Source organism: Carya illinoinensis, chromosome 7, assembly GCF_018687715.1.
Source record: "Carya illinoinensis cultivar Pawnee chromosome 7, C.illinoinensisPawnee_v1, whole genome shotgun sequence".
Taxonomy (NCBI): domain Eukaryota; kingdom Viridiplantae; phylum Streptophyta; class Magnoliopsida; order Fagales; family Juglandaceae; genus Carya; species Carya illinoinensis.
Window position 1 is genome coordinate 36,139,856 of NC_056758.1, and position 13,686 is coordinate 36,153,541.

At 33.5% G+C, this 13,686-nt stretch overlaps 1 protein-coding gene across 12 annotated transcripts; it reads right to left on the reverse strand.

The window, feature by feature from the left end:
- Nucleotides 1-297: 297 nt before the first annotated feature.
- Nucleotides 298-12,146, reverse strand: LOC122316480. Of its 12 annotated transcripts, none has more exons than XM_043133034.1 (8): nt 11,890-12,146; nt 11,486-11,731; nt 11,014-11,289; nt 10,393-10,476; nt 5,106-5,205; nt 3,176-3,236; nt 2,859-2,961; nt 298-2,032 (listed from the first exon to the last, which is right to left on the reverse strand). In XM_043133034.1, coding segments are annotated over exons 1-6 (909 nt in total). In that variant the 5' UTR covers nt 12,091-12,146; the 3' UTR covers nt 298-2,032; nt 2,859-2,961; nt 3,176-3,234. The 12 variants fall into 12 exon arrangements, with proteins under 12 accessions (XP_042988968.1, XP_042988967.1, XP_042988960.1 ...); XM_043133033.1 differs by having other exon boundaries at nt 3,176-3,247; XM_043133026.1 differs by having other exon boundaries at nt 3,176-3,247; nt 3,354-5,205.
- Nucleotides 12,147-13,686: the final 1,540 nt, after the last annotated feature.

Genomic DNA, 13,686 nt, shown 5'->3' on the forward strand with positions numbered 1-13,686 from the left:
AAATGACCTTCCTCTTCACACCGGCCGGTACCATAACGCCGAATATTTTAAGCCAATGTACGGGACATTCAAGTTCTCAATCATTGGTACTTCTGCAATTTACTCCATACGGATTTCCAAGGCTAGTGAAATGCTTGTCACAAGGCATATAAGTTATATAACATAAAAATTCATGCACAGACAAGTACAGACTTTTTTCTTCAGTAAGTAGATACATCCACACACAAGTTCCAATTGAAGCAACACTCGAGGATAGATCATATTCTAATTAGTACTCTTACTGTTTTGGATCATTTCTTGTCAGCCTGCTCTTATTCATTTGCAACATCAGAAGTTACACAGTACTTACACTACAGCTCACTCATGAAGAGGGAGAGAGAGTCATGAGAAAAGAAACCAGAAAAGTTAATGCTCGGAAACAGAGACTGTCAGATTTTCGAACATTCTAGAAACATTAGTCATGAAACAGAAAAAAAAAACATAGTGAAAAACGCGGAAGAAATGCTCATCAAGAACAACGACTTGTAAGGCAGTAGATGGCATGGAAGAACTGAGTCCATCACATTGTCTTCTCGCAACTTACTATGTTTGCCTAAAGATTCTAAAAAGCCAACCAGAAAAAAGGGGGAAAAAAAAAATTAACCAAAGTGAAAGGGGAGAAGAATTCAAGAAAGGCTCACGTACAGACCTTTCCTCTCGGGCATTATATACAACCTTTTCTTTCCGCTTTTATGCGGTCTTTCCCTTCCTCATGAAAGCCTATGCATCATACATTGCTCTGAGGTTGTCGAAGTTAGTAAGATCTGAAATCACTCTGTACTCATCTTTGCGTTCTATCTTCTTTGTGTTGTTTGCATCCTCTCTTAAGATATAAGAGAATCATTTGGTATTTTCTCCTGAGCCACACAAGCAGCTATTCTCATGCAGAGCTGTGCAAGAGGCCAAGGACATGCAAATGTCCACTATGAAAAGTTAGCAAGCTGATTTACTCTGCAAATGAATTCTGTGCAATTGTCCTTCTCTATACATGACTGTAGTGCTAGCATTTTTCAATTGTCCCTGTCACTATTTTGTTTGGATTCAACCATGAATATAATACTCTTCGTGTAGTACAGAAATGAATGGAAGGAATATTTTCCTCACTTTCGGGTTGTCATCTTTCCCTATACCATCAAAGTTCCCTTTCTAACATCCTCATCATTAATGGTTGCTGCCAAATTCATAGGCCTTTCTATTGATGGCTCCATGTTTGCCTTCATTATTTTCTATGATCTTTGTGCCATATTCTTCTTATATAAATAATGTAACTAGGGATAAATTCAATCCCGTCCAGTCGGTCCATAGGAGGTTTTGTGGACCAGATTGGACCAAACAGACATTAGGACCAATCCAATCCCTTTCTGTCTGGTCTGGTCCGACCCTGTACCAATGACCCAATTTTAATATCCTTTGTTTTTCAACCCAACAATGAAAACTCATTAACATTTTATCCAATTTTAAGTAAAAAATTACCAAAAAAGAACTTGAAAAGAAAATAAAAATAATCATAAAAAGAAAATTATCTATATAAAATAAATTTGAATAAAAAATTTTACTTAAAATAAAAAATAAAAAATTTCTATATCAATCCAAACTTAAACAAGGTTATCAATCATAATAATAAAATTAAAAAATAGTGATAAAGAAATTTTTTTGAAAAAAATCACTAATTACTAAAATCCCTAATTAAATAACCATCCAAATTTCAAACTCCGAATAATATATATATTTATATATATATATATATATATATAAAGACAACTAGCATTACATTCTGATTAAGACAACTCTAAATAAAAAATAAAAAATAAAAGAAAAGGTCTAAAAAAAAATAACAGTAGCAGTCTTATTTACATCAAAGCCCTAAAAAAAACACAGCAGCATTTACATCAATACAAATTATACAATTATACAATTATCAGCTCCTCGCTACTAGATTTATCCTCCTGGGCAGCTCCTACATCTTCAGGTTTGGCATACTTTTCACGGTACCCTGTAAACAAAGGAATTATTAGCAAAAGTTATGCTTCTTCAACAAATAATAACCATTATCAATTGCCAAAAACATATAACTATAACATTCTTAGACCAATAATTATAAAGTTTGTTGTCATATGTAACGTCGGCATCACATTTTTCAACCAGAATATATAAAGATAATCTTACTCTTAGACCAATAGATACAGAATTGTAAACTTTAATCTACTATCAAAGCCCAACACCAAATATTTTAGCCAATTGCCAAAGACAAATTGTACTGCAGTAGCAACAGCCAATGCCTAGTTTTACCAGCATTTCTGCATCCAGCCCATTTCCTGGAATTGTCCCAATCCATATATTAAAGCCAAAGTTTTGTTAGGTACAAGCAGATTTTGTGCACAAAAAATTTTTGAGAGAAGAAAAAATCTCTATATCATGAAAATTATTTCCGTCTTCAATTCACATTGTTTCGTTAGACATATATCTTACATGTTAATATCGGTGCGCGAATTGGAGCACAAAGTATACTTGCAAGAAGATTTTTCCTTAAAGCCACTAGTATCTACACTTAACAGAACATATCTAGTCATGCAAACCAAAATAACAGCTCTCCTCCAAAGAAAATCTTTTGCTTTTCTTATAATTCATTGAATTTTTTAAAAGTTTCTGAATAGGCATTCATTCCACCAATGTCTAACCCCATTTGCAAATGATGAAAATGGTCAAGAATTGAAAGAAACTGCCTTGTCAAGAAATGAAAGCTATAAAGACTGTTTCATTTAACATCCAGAACCTTTAAAAGTTGGATTTGAAAAATGCTCCACTCGAAATGTACCCACCCAAAGCAAGCCAATCCCCATGGGAGGAAGAGAAGGTCTTGAAGTCAGTATGTTGATTCCAAATGTGCATAAATGACAGTTCTTGAGTGAAATATTATAGTATCTATAATCCAAAGCAGATCATGTTGGCTACCATAACATATTAACATATATAGTCAAAAATTATGGAAGAGACAAAATAAAACTAAAGAAGCCAACTTTTGCAAGATAACTCATAATCTGCATCGGTTGATAAATTTTACAAGCAAAGATTGATAAATATTATACAAGCAAAACAAAAATGGTACACTGGCAAAGATTGATAAATTTCTTCTCACCTCATTAATCTGCATTGGTTGTAGACATTGTATTTGATACCTTCATAGAATTTCCACCCTCCTGAACAAGTTCTATACAAGAAAGAAAAAACAAAACAAATTATATAAATTTACATAACATATAGATCATAAAAGTTATAAAAGGAAGTAAATAAAAAACATACCCATATCCAGTTACCTTTCAAAATCCTCCACCTCATCCATTAAAGTCCAAAGGCTGATTGGAGTAAAAGAAGAACGAAGCTAATTTTGTACACAAATGAGACCCTCGTCCATCATTGGAGATAAAATTACTTCGGAAAGAATCAAGGACACGACCCGCCATGCTAAATGTAGATTTAGGGGCCACTGTGGATGCCGATATTATAAGTATATCGCGCTGAACTCTTGAAAGTACCCGATATTTAACTGAATTACCCTTCCACCAAATTAGAATGTCAAAACGCATATTCTTCTTCACAACTTTCAGCTAGGTATTTATCACTCTTACTTGCTTTTCAAAGAGTTTTCCGACTATAACCGTTGCTTAAATAAGGCCATTATTTGTACCTTCCAATCCTGAAATCTACCACTACTATCTATAGGATTGACATCTTCACGTGGGAACTTGTGCGCTATTGCTGTTGACCAGAATTGTTCCCTTCTTCATTTTCAACGTATGCCTCATACATGCTAAAGCATTTTTCACTTTCCAACTCAAATCAACCACTTTTGTGGGATCATGAACATCCACTGATTCCAATGCAAAGTCAAGATATTGCATCTTGTATTGAGGATCAAGAATTATCCCAATAAACAACAACATATTCACATTATCCATGTTGCCCTAATATTTATCAAATTTTTTCTTCATATTTGGGGCCATTAATCCCACATCGGGACTTCCTTCTTTACACTCCATGTCAATCGCATATTGAATTGTACCTAACCCCGAAAAAAAGGAGTTGCAAGTTACATATTGACTTTCCAATAAACGTAAAATTGCATCGTGAAATAGTTGAAGAAACCTCACAAACAACCTTATCTTCTCCTAATCAATATTATTGGGAGGCCCTAACTTTTTTGGCGTTCTCCTATTCACCATATCATTGTCATCATTGCCATCTCCAATACTACTAAGTAACCCCAAATCTTCTTCTTCGAACCGTTCAAAAGCTTTTGGAAAATCCCCGAATCTTTTTCTTCGAACCGTTTAAAAGCTTTTCGAAAATTTTCAGCCCTTGCCAAGTGTGATTGCAAGTACTTTCGGTCGTCCTCAGTCATGCAAACACATATCTATGGCCCTACCAAGTGTATCACCCTTGTGATTTTCAACCAAACAAGAAGAAAGAATTCTTGTGTAGATTCTAATCATCATTAATAAAGTGTGCAGTGAGACACATATAGTTGAGATTTTGCACGGATGTCCATGTATCCATAGTGAGGAAAATTCGTTGCCCTTGAAGAGCGCTTCTCAATTTATTTTTTTCCTTCATATATACATTAAAGCAATCATTCACAGCCATAATACGAGATGGAATCTCTATCCACTTAGGGCAAACAACAAGCATAAACTTCTTGAAACTCTCTCATTCAATGAACCTAAATGGCAACTCATTAAGAATAATTATCTCTGCTAAGGCTTGTCTGCAAGTCTCAATACTAAATGCTATGGACACAAATCCCCCACTAACATTTCCTCCATCCGCCTTCCAACATAAAGTAGTTTGGACTTTATCCGTCTGATTAAACGGACATTTCTTACATTATTTTTCAATGTGATTCTTCATGGACTTTGTACCGTTGGTCTTTGTATCACATGCATACAAAGCACTACAGTAATTACATGCAGCCATAGGTTTACTTGGATCACCTTTTGGTATTCTTGTAAAGTGATCACAAACCATTGGCCTCTACCATTAACACTCAGTTGAGTCAATTTACTACTTACATTGGGTGGGAAGAATGCCTTGCCCCTGTGTAGGCTGAGTTGACTCGTTCACATCATCTGTAGTAGAGTCTTGTGGAATCGTTTTTGGAATAGGGTCCATCTAGAAAAATAATCAATAAAAAATTAGATTAAGAAAAAAAAATCAGATGTTACCATGCAAATTATAAGCTGGACAAAGGCATTCTAAGCTGATTTGTAACAAAAATCGTTGATTAAAAAATATTAAATGCACATTAGGAATGAGAGACCAACCACTTGGGTAAGATACCAATTAAAACTACTGCAATTATGTACTAGTATAGATTCTCTTGCACAACACCAAAAACTTGGTTGATATAACTGAATTCTGATATTTCGTATAATTGAATTCAGTTTATTGTACAAGTCAGCCAGCATTCGGCTCGATAGAGGTTGCTCATAAAACAAAGGAGAAGGATCATAAATCAGAAATGTTAAACTTATATTACTTTAAGTGGTTGGTCTCTCGTTCCTAATGTGCATTTAATATTTTTCAATTACAAGGACATATTTTTGCAAGGATTTGTGCTCATTGGAAATTCAATTTCTTTTCGTTGCTATGTCTTCCTAACAATCTCATTGGTATTAATTATTCTATTTTCAATGAGTCTGATGTTGTTGGTCGTCGTTGTATTTCCAACGAAAAGATTTCCTTGCAAATGGCTACTTATGACTAGAAATGTTCCTTGCAAATGAGTATTCCTAACAAAAAAAATTAATATTTGCAACAAATAAATATACCTCGCTTAAATCGAAGGAAAAAGAACTAATATAAATTTCTTTATATTAGTACTCTTACATCATAGTACATTCACAAGCAAGTACTGTTCTTATGCCTTTCTTAAACAATTCTATAGTCACTAGTACATAATTATCAAGCTTTCAATCATTCCAAATACACAATAAAAGCCTACGTTTAATCAACCTATTGATCCCTTAAGAGAAGCTTACAAATCATCAAGTTTTCAATCAAGTTTTAGAAACTCTCATTCTAATTAAGAGATCAAGCTTACGTTAAACCAAGTTCTCAGCCCACTTATCCCTAAACATATAACTTAACCAACAATAGCATCCTCTAAGGATTAGTATTAGAGCCAAATACGTGGCAGATTTTTTACCTACCAGGTTTACCTTTGTCACCTCTCTGTCACACATTTTCTGTAATAATTTTAGCTAGAATGTAAAAACTTGCTCTTCCTAAGTCCTATCAGTCTTGATCTTCTTGTCAGCTTGAATGTATAGCTCACAATCCAAGTGTTGCATGTCAACAATTAAAAAAAATTACAAACTAAAAGAAGAAAATTGTAGGAATATAAGTTTAACAATTCTTGTCAGCATTCTCAAGCACATCAAGCAAAATCAAAATCAAAAAAATTGTAAACCATAAAGTAAGGCACGGATCAAAATCAGAAAATGAATAAAGGGTAAATTAAGTTGTTAATCAGTGAATGTGGGGGAGCTGACCTTGGATGATTGTGTTGCTTCAAGCGTTGGGAGCCAAGACAGGGGTTACAAGTCGCGACAGAGGGGCTGGAGAGGGGAGAGGATGCGAAGGAGTGCTGCTAGGGTTTTGAGAGAAGTCTGAGATTGATAGGAAGTGTGAGAGAAGAATAGGGAATCCCCCGCGGGGGGGGGGGGGGGGGGGGATTCAGAACAACGAAGTTTGTTCAATTGTTTCAACAGACGGGTAATTTAAAAATAACTGGGTTGCCAATTTTAATTTTGCTTCCCACTGGGCCTAAACAACACCGTTTAGGTCCAATATTACACTAAACGATGCCGTTTCTGTAATGAGTAAGATGTGATTTTTCAATTGTTTTATCTTTTTAGCACATAAATGAATAATAAAATTATTTAAATTAGTAAAATTAAAATTAAGTAAACTATTTAATGTGGATTATTTAATTAACTCTTTAAAAAAATAATCATTTAAAATTATATAGATAATGTTAATTGCTAATTTGTTACTAATATGGTTGCAAACGAACCAAGTTGAGTCGAATTTGAACAAGGGTACTTGAGCTCGATTAACATGTTTACATGCTCGAACTTGGTTTGTTAACCCTTAATGTTGTTCGAATTCTATAAGGGCAAAAATTGGCTAGGATTAGATGACTAAATGATAAGGTTTATCTTATCATTATTTGATTAAATTTGGATGAATGATAAGGTTTATCTTATCATTATTTGATTAAATTTGGATGAATGATAAGGTTTATCTTATCATTATTTGATTAAATTTGGATGAATGTAAAATAAGTATTGATTTGTATCTAAACAATATTGAGTCTATCTAGAAGTCTTAGGTGTTGTTTAGATAAGTCTTTGAGATTAAAATCAAGTTCTGGAAGATTGGTATTTATCAAGAAGAAAGCTGAACAGAGTTTAGTCAATAACAGAAGATGTTATCACGAAATGTTAGCAATCCGTCGGTACATGTTTTCGCGTCTGTTGCTAACCGTCAGTAAAGTCCTACTGCGACTAGAACTCTTTCCAGACTTTCTATTTAAATGGATTCGGTTTTGTATATTTTCAAGGACTTTGAGCCACGAATTTCAGAGATGATATTCTGAGCATTTATGAGAGAAAATTCACTTGAGAATTTTCATGGGATTTTTCATATCTTCTTGAATGTGATCATGCCTTGAGTGTGAAGGAATATCGATTGGATTTCAGCCTTTAGAGTTCTAGAAGGGAAGTCAACATTTGAAAATCGCCAGAGATTCTGGCTGCTACTGCGATAGAAGACAAACGTCGTTTGTCTAGGCAAGTAAGAGAGTCGAATTGCAAAGATTTTGTAATTGATTATTGCTTGTAATTGTTCTTCAAATAATAAGATTTGACTTTCCTGGATTTGGCTGCCCCGTAGGGTTTTACCTTTAAAGAGTTCTTTAAAGGGTTTCCCTTTGTAACCAATCATTGTGTCTTGCAAGTTTGATTATTTATTTTAAAGTATTTGATTCGTTTCATAATCTTGATAATTGAGATCTAACTTATTTGTTCAAGAAAATTGGTAGACAATTTCGTAGTTTTACAGGGGTACGTTGGGAATTTCAATTGGCATCAAAGCGTGGTTCACTCATTCGAGTGTGATCCGTATCCTTGTAAATTATGTCGACGTCATTATACGTTCCACCATACTTCGATGGGGAAAAATATGCTTATTGGAATTTTTAGATGAATGTGTATGGCATTCGGTTGAACGAGGATGGACTAAACCCGAGACATCTATAGATGCTTGAACAAAAGATGAAATCAACAATTGCAATTTGAGTAGCAAATGACTTAACGCTATTTTCATGGCGGTATCTCCCGAATAATTTAAAAAAATCTCTATGTATGAGATTGCTAAAGAAGTTTGGGATATTTTGGAGGTTACACATGAAGGCACAAGAATAGTAAAAAATTCGAAATTGCAAATGCTAACCTCAAAATTTGAAGAGATTAAAATATTGGAAGACGAAAATTTTAATGATTTTTATGCTAAACTGAATGATATTGTGAATTTCAGGTTTAATCTCGACGAGAAGGTGGAGGATTCAAGGATCGTGAGGAAAATTATAAGGTATTTACCTGAAAGATTTCGACCCAAAGTTACCGCTATTAAAGAAAGTAAAGATCTTGATGCAATAAGGGTAGAAGAACTAGTAGGTTCTTTACAAATGTATGAATCTTCACTTCCTCAAGCAAAAATAGGTAAGTCTATTGCCTTAAAAACTATAGAAGAAAATCAAGATGATTTTTTTGATGAATAAAATCTTAACAATGAGGATATAGATATCATAATAAGAAAGTTCAGAAAATTCATGTTTAATAAAAAGTATAGTGAAAAGAAAAAAAAAAGGTAAAAAATTTTCTGCGAAGAAAAATTATTTTGAAAAATGGAATAAAGAAAAATCTGATAAAATAAAGTGTCATGAATGTTCTGGTTATGGTCATATAATAATTGAATGTCCAAATTTCAAGAAAAGTAAAGGAAAAGCATTAAATGTCACACTTACTGATAGTTCAGAATCTGAAATTTCAAGTTCATCATCTGATTATGACAATACTTTTGTAGCTTTTTCTACTGTTGTTAATGATTTTTCTGATATTGAGCTAACAAAATCTGAAAGTGATGATGAAAATAGTGATTCGGAGGTTGCTCTAGTTGTGGATGATCATGAGTTGAGTTTACAAGAAACTTACAATGATGTGTGTGAAGAAATGATCAAATTAAAAAAACTCAACAAGAAGCTGTACAAGAAATTCACTAATATGGAGAGTGAGAAAAATAACTTGTCTGAGGCATTCAAAATTTCTGATATTGAAATAGTAAGATTAAGGGATCGAAATATTGCATTAGAAAAGGAATTGGAAAAGGTTCAAGAAAAAACAGCAACACAGAAATTAGAAAAGATGTTGAGTTTTCAAAAATCTAGTTGTGATCTCACGAGTTTGGGGTATATGACTTCTCAAGGTATGGAACTTAGAGACCTATCATCCGCTACAACCTCATCAAAAAATATCATTTTTGTTAAAGGAAGTCAAGATGAGAAAACTTCAAAGAAGGCCGTGTTTACAACTCATGTTCCAAGAGTCTCACATGATAGATCAATGACAAAGAAGTCCAACCAAAGTAAGTCCAAAGGTAAGTTTACTCCTACTTGTCATTATTGTAGTGTTGTGTTCATGTGATTGATTTCATTTTTTCACTTTACTTTCTCTTATTGTTCCTAACAATTGATTACTTAACGGAATGTGCTAGTGGGCATAAATCTTATCCACGTTGTGCTAATGGTATTGTTACGAACGATAAGAGAAAATGGACAAAAATAGAATCAAAAGAAAAAATCATACATGACATAAGATTTACGTGGTTAAAAAAATATGCTATCTACATCCATAGAGCTACAGTGATATTACTATTTCTAATTGAAAATACAGTCGTGACCATTTGAGAGAGAGAAATAAAAAACAAATAAAACCTAAACCAGGAAAAAGGAGAACATATATATATATATATGTCCAAGTGGGTCGGGTTTTGGGCTAAAAAAAGTTCAAAAATCCTTTGTTCTAGTGCCCAAGCCGCTTCATAGCCCAAGCCTAAATGTAAAATCCATTAAAAACTGCAACTAACCATTGTCGAATCAAGTCAACAACCAGGCCACCCACAAACAAAACCATGCTACACAAAAGCCCAACAAGTACCACATATTCCTTATTGGTGTTTTCAAAGATTTAAGTGCTTATACTCAAAGGCTTTTGCGGCACAATAATTAAAAGTTACCTCAACTGACTCGGTAACCAATGCTTCTGTTGATTCTAAAGCTTGATTTCTATCCAACTGCTTCATCTCGTTCGTAGCATCAACCTGTTGCAAGGTGAATGAAAAATCTGATAATTCAAAGAGACTGCAAACTCAAAACACACCATAAGTCAAACTAGGATGCAGTAAAACAAGGAATGAACATAATTCTGAACATGTTTCGAAAAATAGGGAGAAAGCAATGAAAATGATTCTGAATGCGGACTCACAAATTCCAATATTGATTCAACTGAAAAAAGGAGGAAGGACGAAACAAGTTTAGTGCCTATGAGCCAAATAGACGGATGATATCAACATAAGAGGGAAGGTTATAGTTTCTAATATTTTCAAGTCCTCTGGTTTGATGGTTTCCCGTAGCCGACCCGATTTATCTTTTAGTTTCAACACACCTTTTATTTTGGTGATTCTGTATAAGGCCTTGAGTATTAAAAATTACGTGTATAAATAATCACGCGCACGTAAGTCCAAATTGAAACGATACTATCTTAAAATTTTCGCTCCCTGTTTCTCAAAAATCAAATAGAAAAATGAACCAGAAGAATGGAAAAGGAAAAGAGAAGACAAGGCGAAAAATTCACACACCGACACTCTCTCTTGAGCATTACATTCGATCTTTTTTCTCCTTCTCTTCGGACTCTTCCTCTTCTTCGTCCTCACGGTAGCCTCTGCCTCGTACATATCTCTGAGGTTGACAAAGCCACTCAGATCTGAAATCACTTTGTATTCATCTTCTAATTTTCTCTTATCCATGTTTGCATCTCCATCTTTACTGCTTGCTATCAAAATCATAGGTTTTTCTATTTTTGATTCCATCTTTAACGGTATACTTTTCTCCACTCTTTCTGCCATATTTTTTCCCTGTAAAAAGATGAGATAACGAGTGCCTCTGATTATTGTAGTGCATCTGACGAGTCATTCTTTCAAAGCATACTTCAGACGAATAAAGTAAATTGATGAATTCCAATATTCCATTTGCTGCGACCGATAAAATGAAAGAAAGAAGATGAAAAGAGAAAAGAAAAAAGAAAAAGAGAACAGAGAGATATCCACGTACGGGTACCTTCTTTGTATTTCTCTTCCTCTTGTTCCTCCTTCTGAGAGCCTCGGCCTCAATCAAAGCTCTGAGGTTGTCAAAACCAGTCAGATCTGAAATCCGTTTGTATTCATCTTCGTATTTCCTTTTCTTCACGTTGCTCGCTTCTTCATCTTCGCTGCTTTCTAAAAAGATCAGGGGGTTTTCTAATTCGGTCTCGACATTTACCGATGTTATCTTCTCTGTTTTTCCCGTCCGTTTCCTTTCCTGTAAATTCATATAATCGAATTTTCAGAAGCGGGAATTCCAACAACTTCCAACATTTCCCCTCGCTCTTTCTCGGTAACCAAACAGCAAAAAAGAAAACGATAAAACTAAAATAAACATAGATCGAAGCACAACACTTAATCTTAAGCGTAACTTACAGTCTCCTTTTTGTTCGTTTTCCTTCTCTCCATTCTCTTCGCTCTAAGTAAAGCGTCAGCCTCAACCATGGCCCTGAGGTTGTCAAAGCCACTCAGATCTGATATCAGTCTGTACTCATCTTCGTGCTTTCTGATCTTCTTCACGTTCGTTACGACCTGTTCATCTTCGTCCTCACTGCTGGTTACTAAGATTATAGGCATTGTTGAGGCTGCTCATAACTCAAACCCTTCTTTGTTTTATCCAGCGACTCCAAGGCCACGTGAACTAGATAACCAAAATTCAAAAAAATTGTAAAATACCGTTGACATTGCATTTTAATAAATTATAATTTTATATAGTTCCAATTTCGAAATGATATTTATTATTATAGAGTATATAAATTGTGCCTTTTTTAAAATAAATAAATAAATATAAAATTTATGTAAAATATTTATTTTTTAATAATAAATTTATTTTTTTTAAATATATATAAAATTTAGATGAAAATTAATAAACACACATCACATTTTACAATATTTTATATAATAATGTTTAAAATGATGGATATTTTTGTAAACTATCTTGTAAAATTAACAACACTCTACAGAAATACTCTTATTTTACTATATATGTTGTGTAAATTGTTGTTAAATATGTCATGTGTATATCGTTTCTCAATTTAGATTATTTAAAATTATATTTAATATTACTTATTTAATTTTTTCTCTTGTGGGGTTATATTTATTTTTTTAAAATTCTCTTATAAGTATTATTATTAAAAAATAATTTTTGATTCTATATTTATTTAATTTTTCTAATAAAAAAATATACTTATTTAAAAAACCGTTTAATTGTTATCTCAAATTTGATCGTAATTCAAATTTGCCAACATGGTCGGTCCTATTTGATATTTCACTATAAAAGAGGACCACCGTACGGAACGGGCCACTTTTACCATGATACCATCACACTTCTATCGAGGAAGGCCCGCTTGCAAAGAACGTGTGCGCTCTAGAATCTTGGGTTAGTGCTCAGGTAAACAACGGGCTGGGAAGCTTTGGGAATAAGACGATCTCTTTTTTCGTCTTTTCCTTCTACGGACCGCGTCAGTCTTTTTTGTTGACAAAGATAAAGATATAAAATTACAATGGTTGGGATTAAAATAAAACTACAAATATCTAAAAAAAATTATTTTTTTATGAGAAATATTTTATAAAAAATAAACTTAATAGTATTTTTTTTATCCTAAGTTTTAAAAATTTTTTATTCTGTCCGAATGAAGTGTATTTGAAGAAGCAAAGACATCAAAACTCCATTGAAATTGAAAAACGGCGTAGGAGTAGGACAGAGTGGGACTGCCAATATAGAAGTGTCTGTCTTATCACACCATCGTCCTACGTAATGGAAAAATGAGTCCTCATCCTTATCCTACACAGCCGTCGCTTCCACAATAAATAAAGCATCCTGGGAAAAATCTAGCTCGAAATTAATATAATCAAAAAATTCTTTGTATAATTGCAAAAAAAGAAAGAAAGAAAGATAAATTCTCAATATTTTCTTTTCACATTTTGTTGGAATTGTACGATCATCCCTCCATCGTGGAATCTTATACCATTATGAACACCTAAAATTTTCTCTCCAAATTGTCGATATTTTCAAATGCAAACATGCTAAATCTTTGATGATAAGCCACGTGAAAAGTAACTTTAAAATGACAAGTCGGATAATTAAGGTTTTAAAGGTCGCCGCATGATGATCTTGTCTGAGCAATCGGCATGATAGGAAACATATCGTATCTAATTTGCTGTTGGAATTGT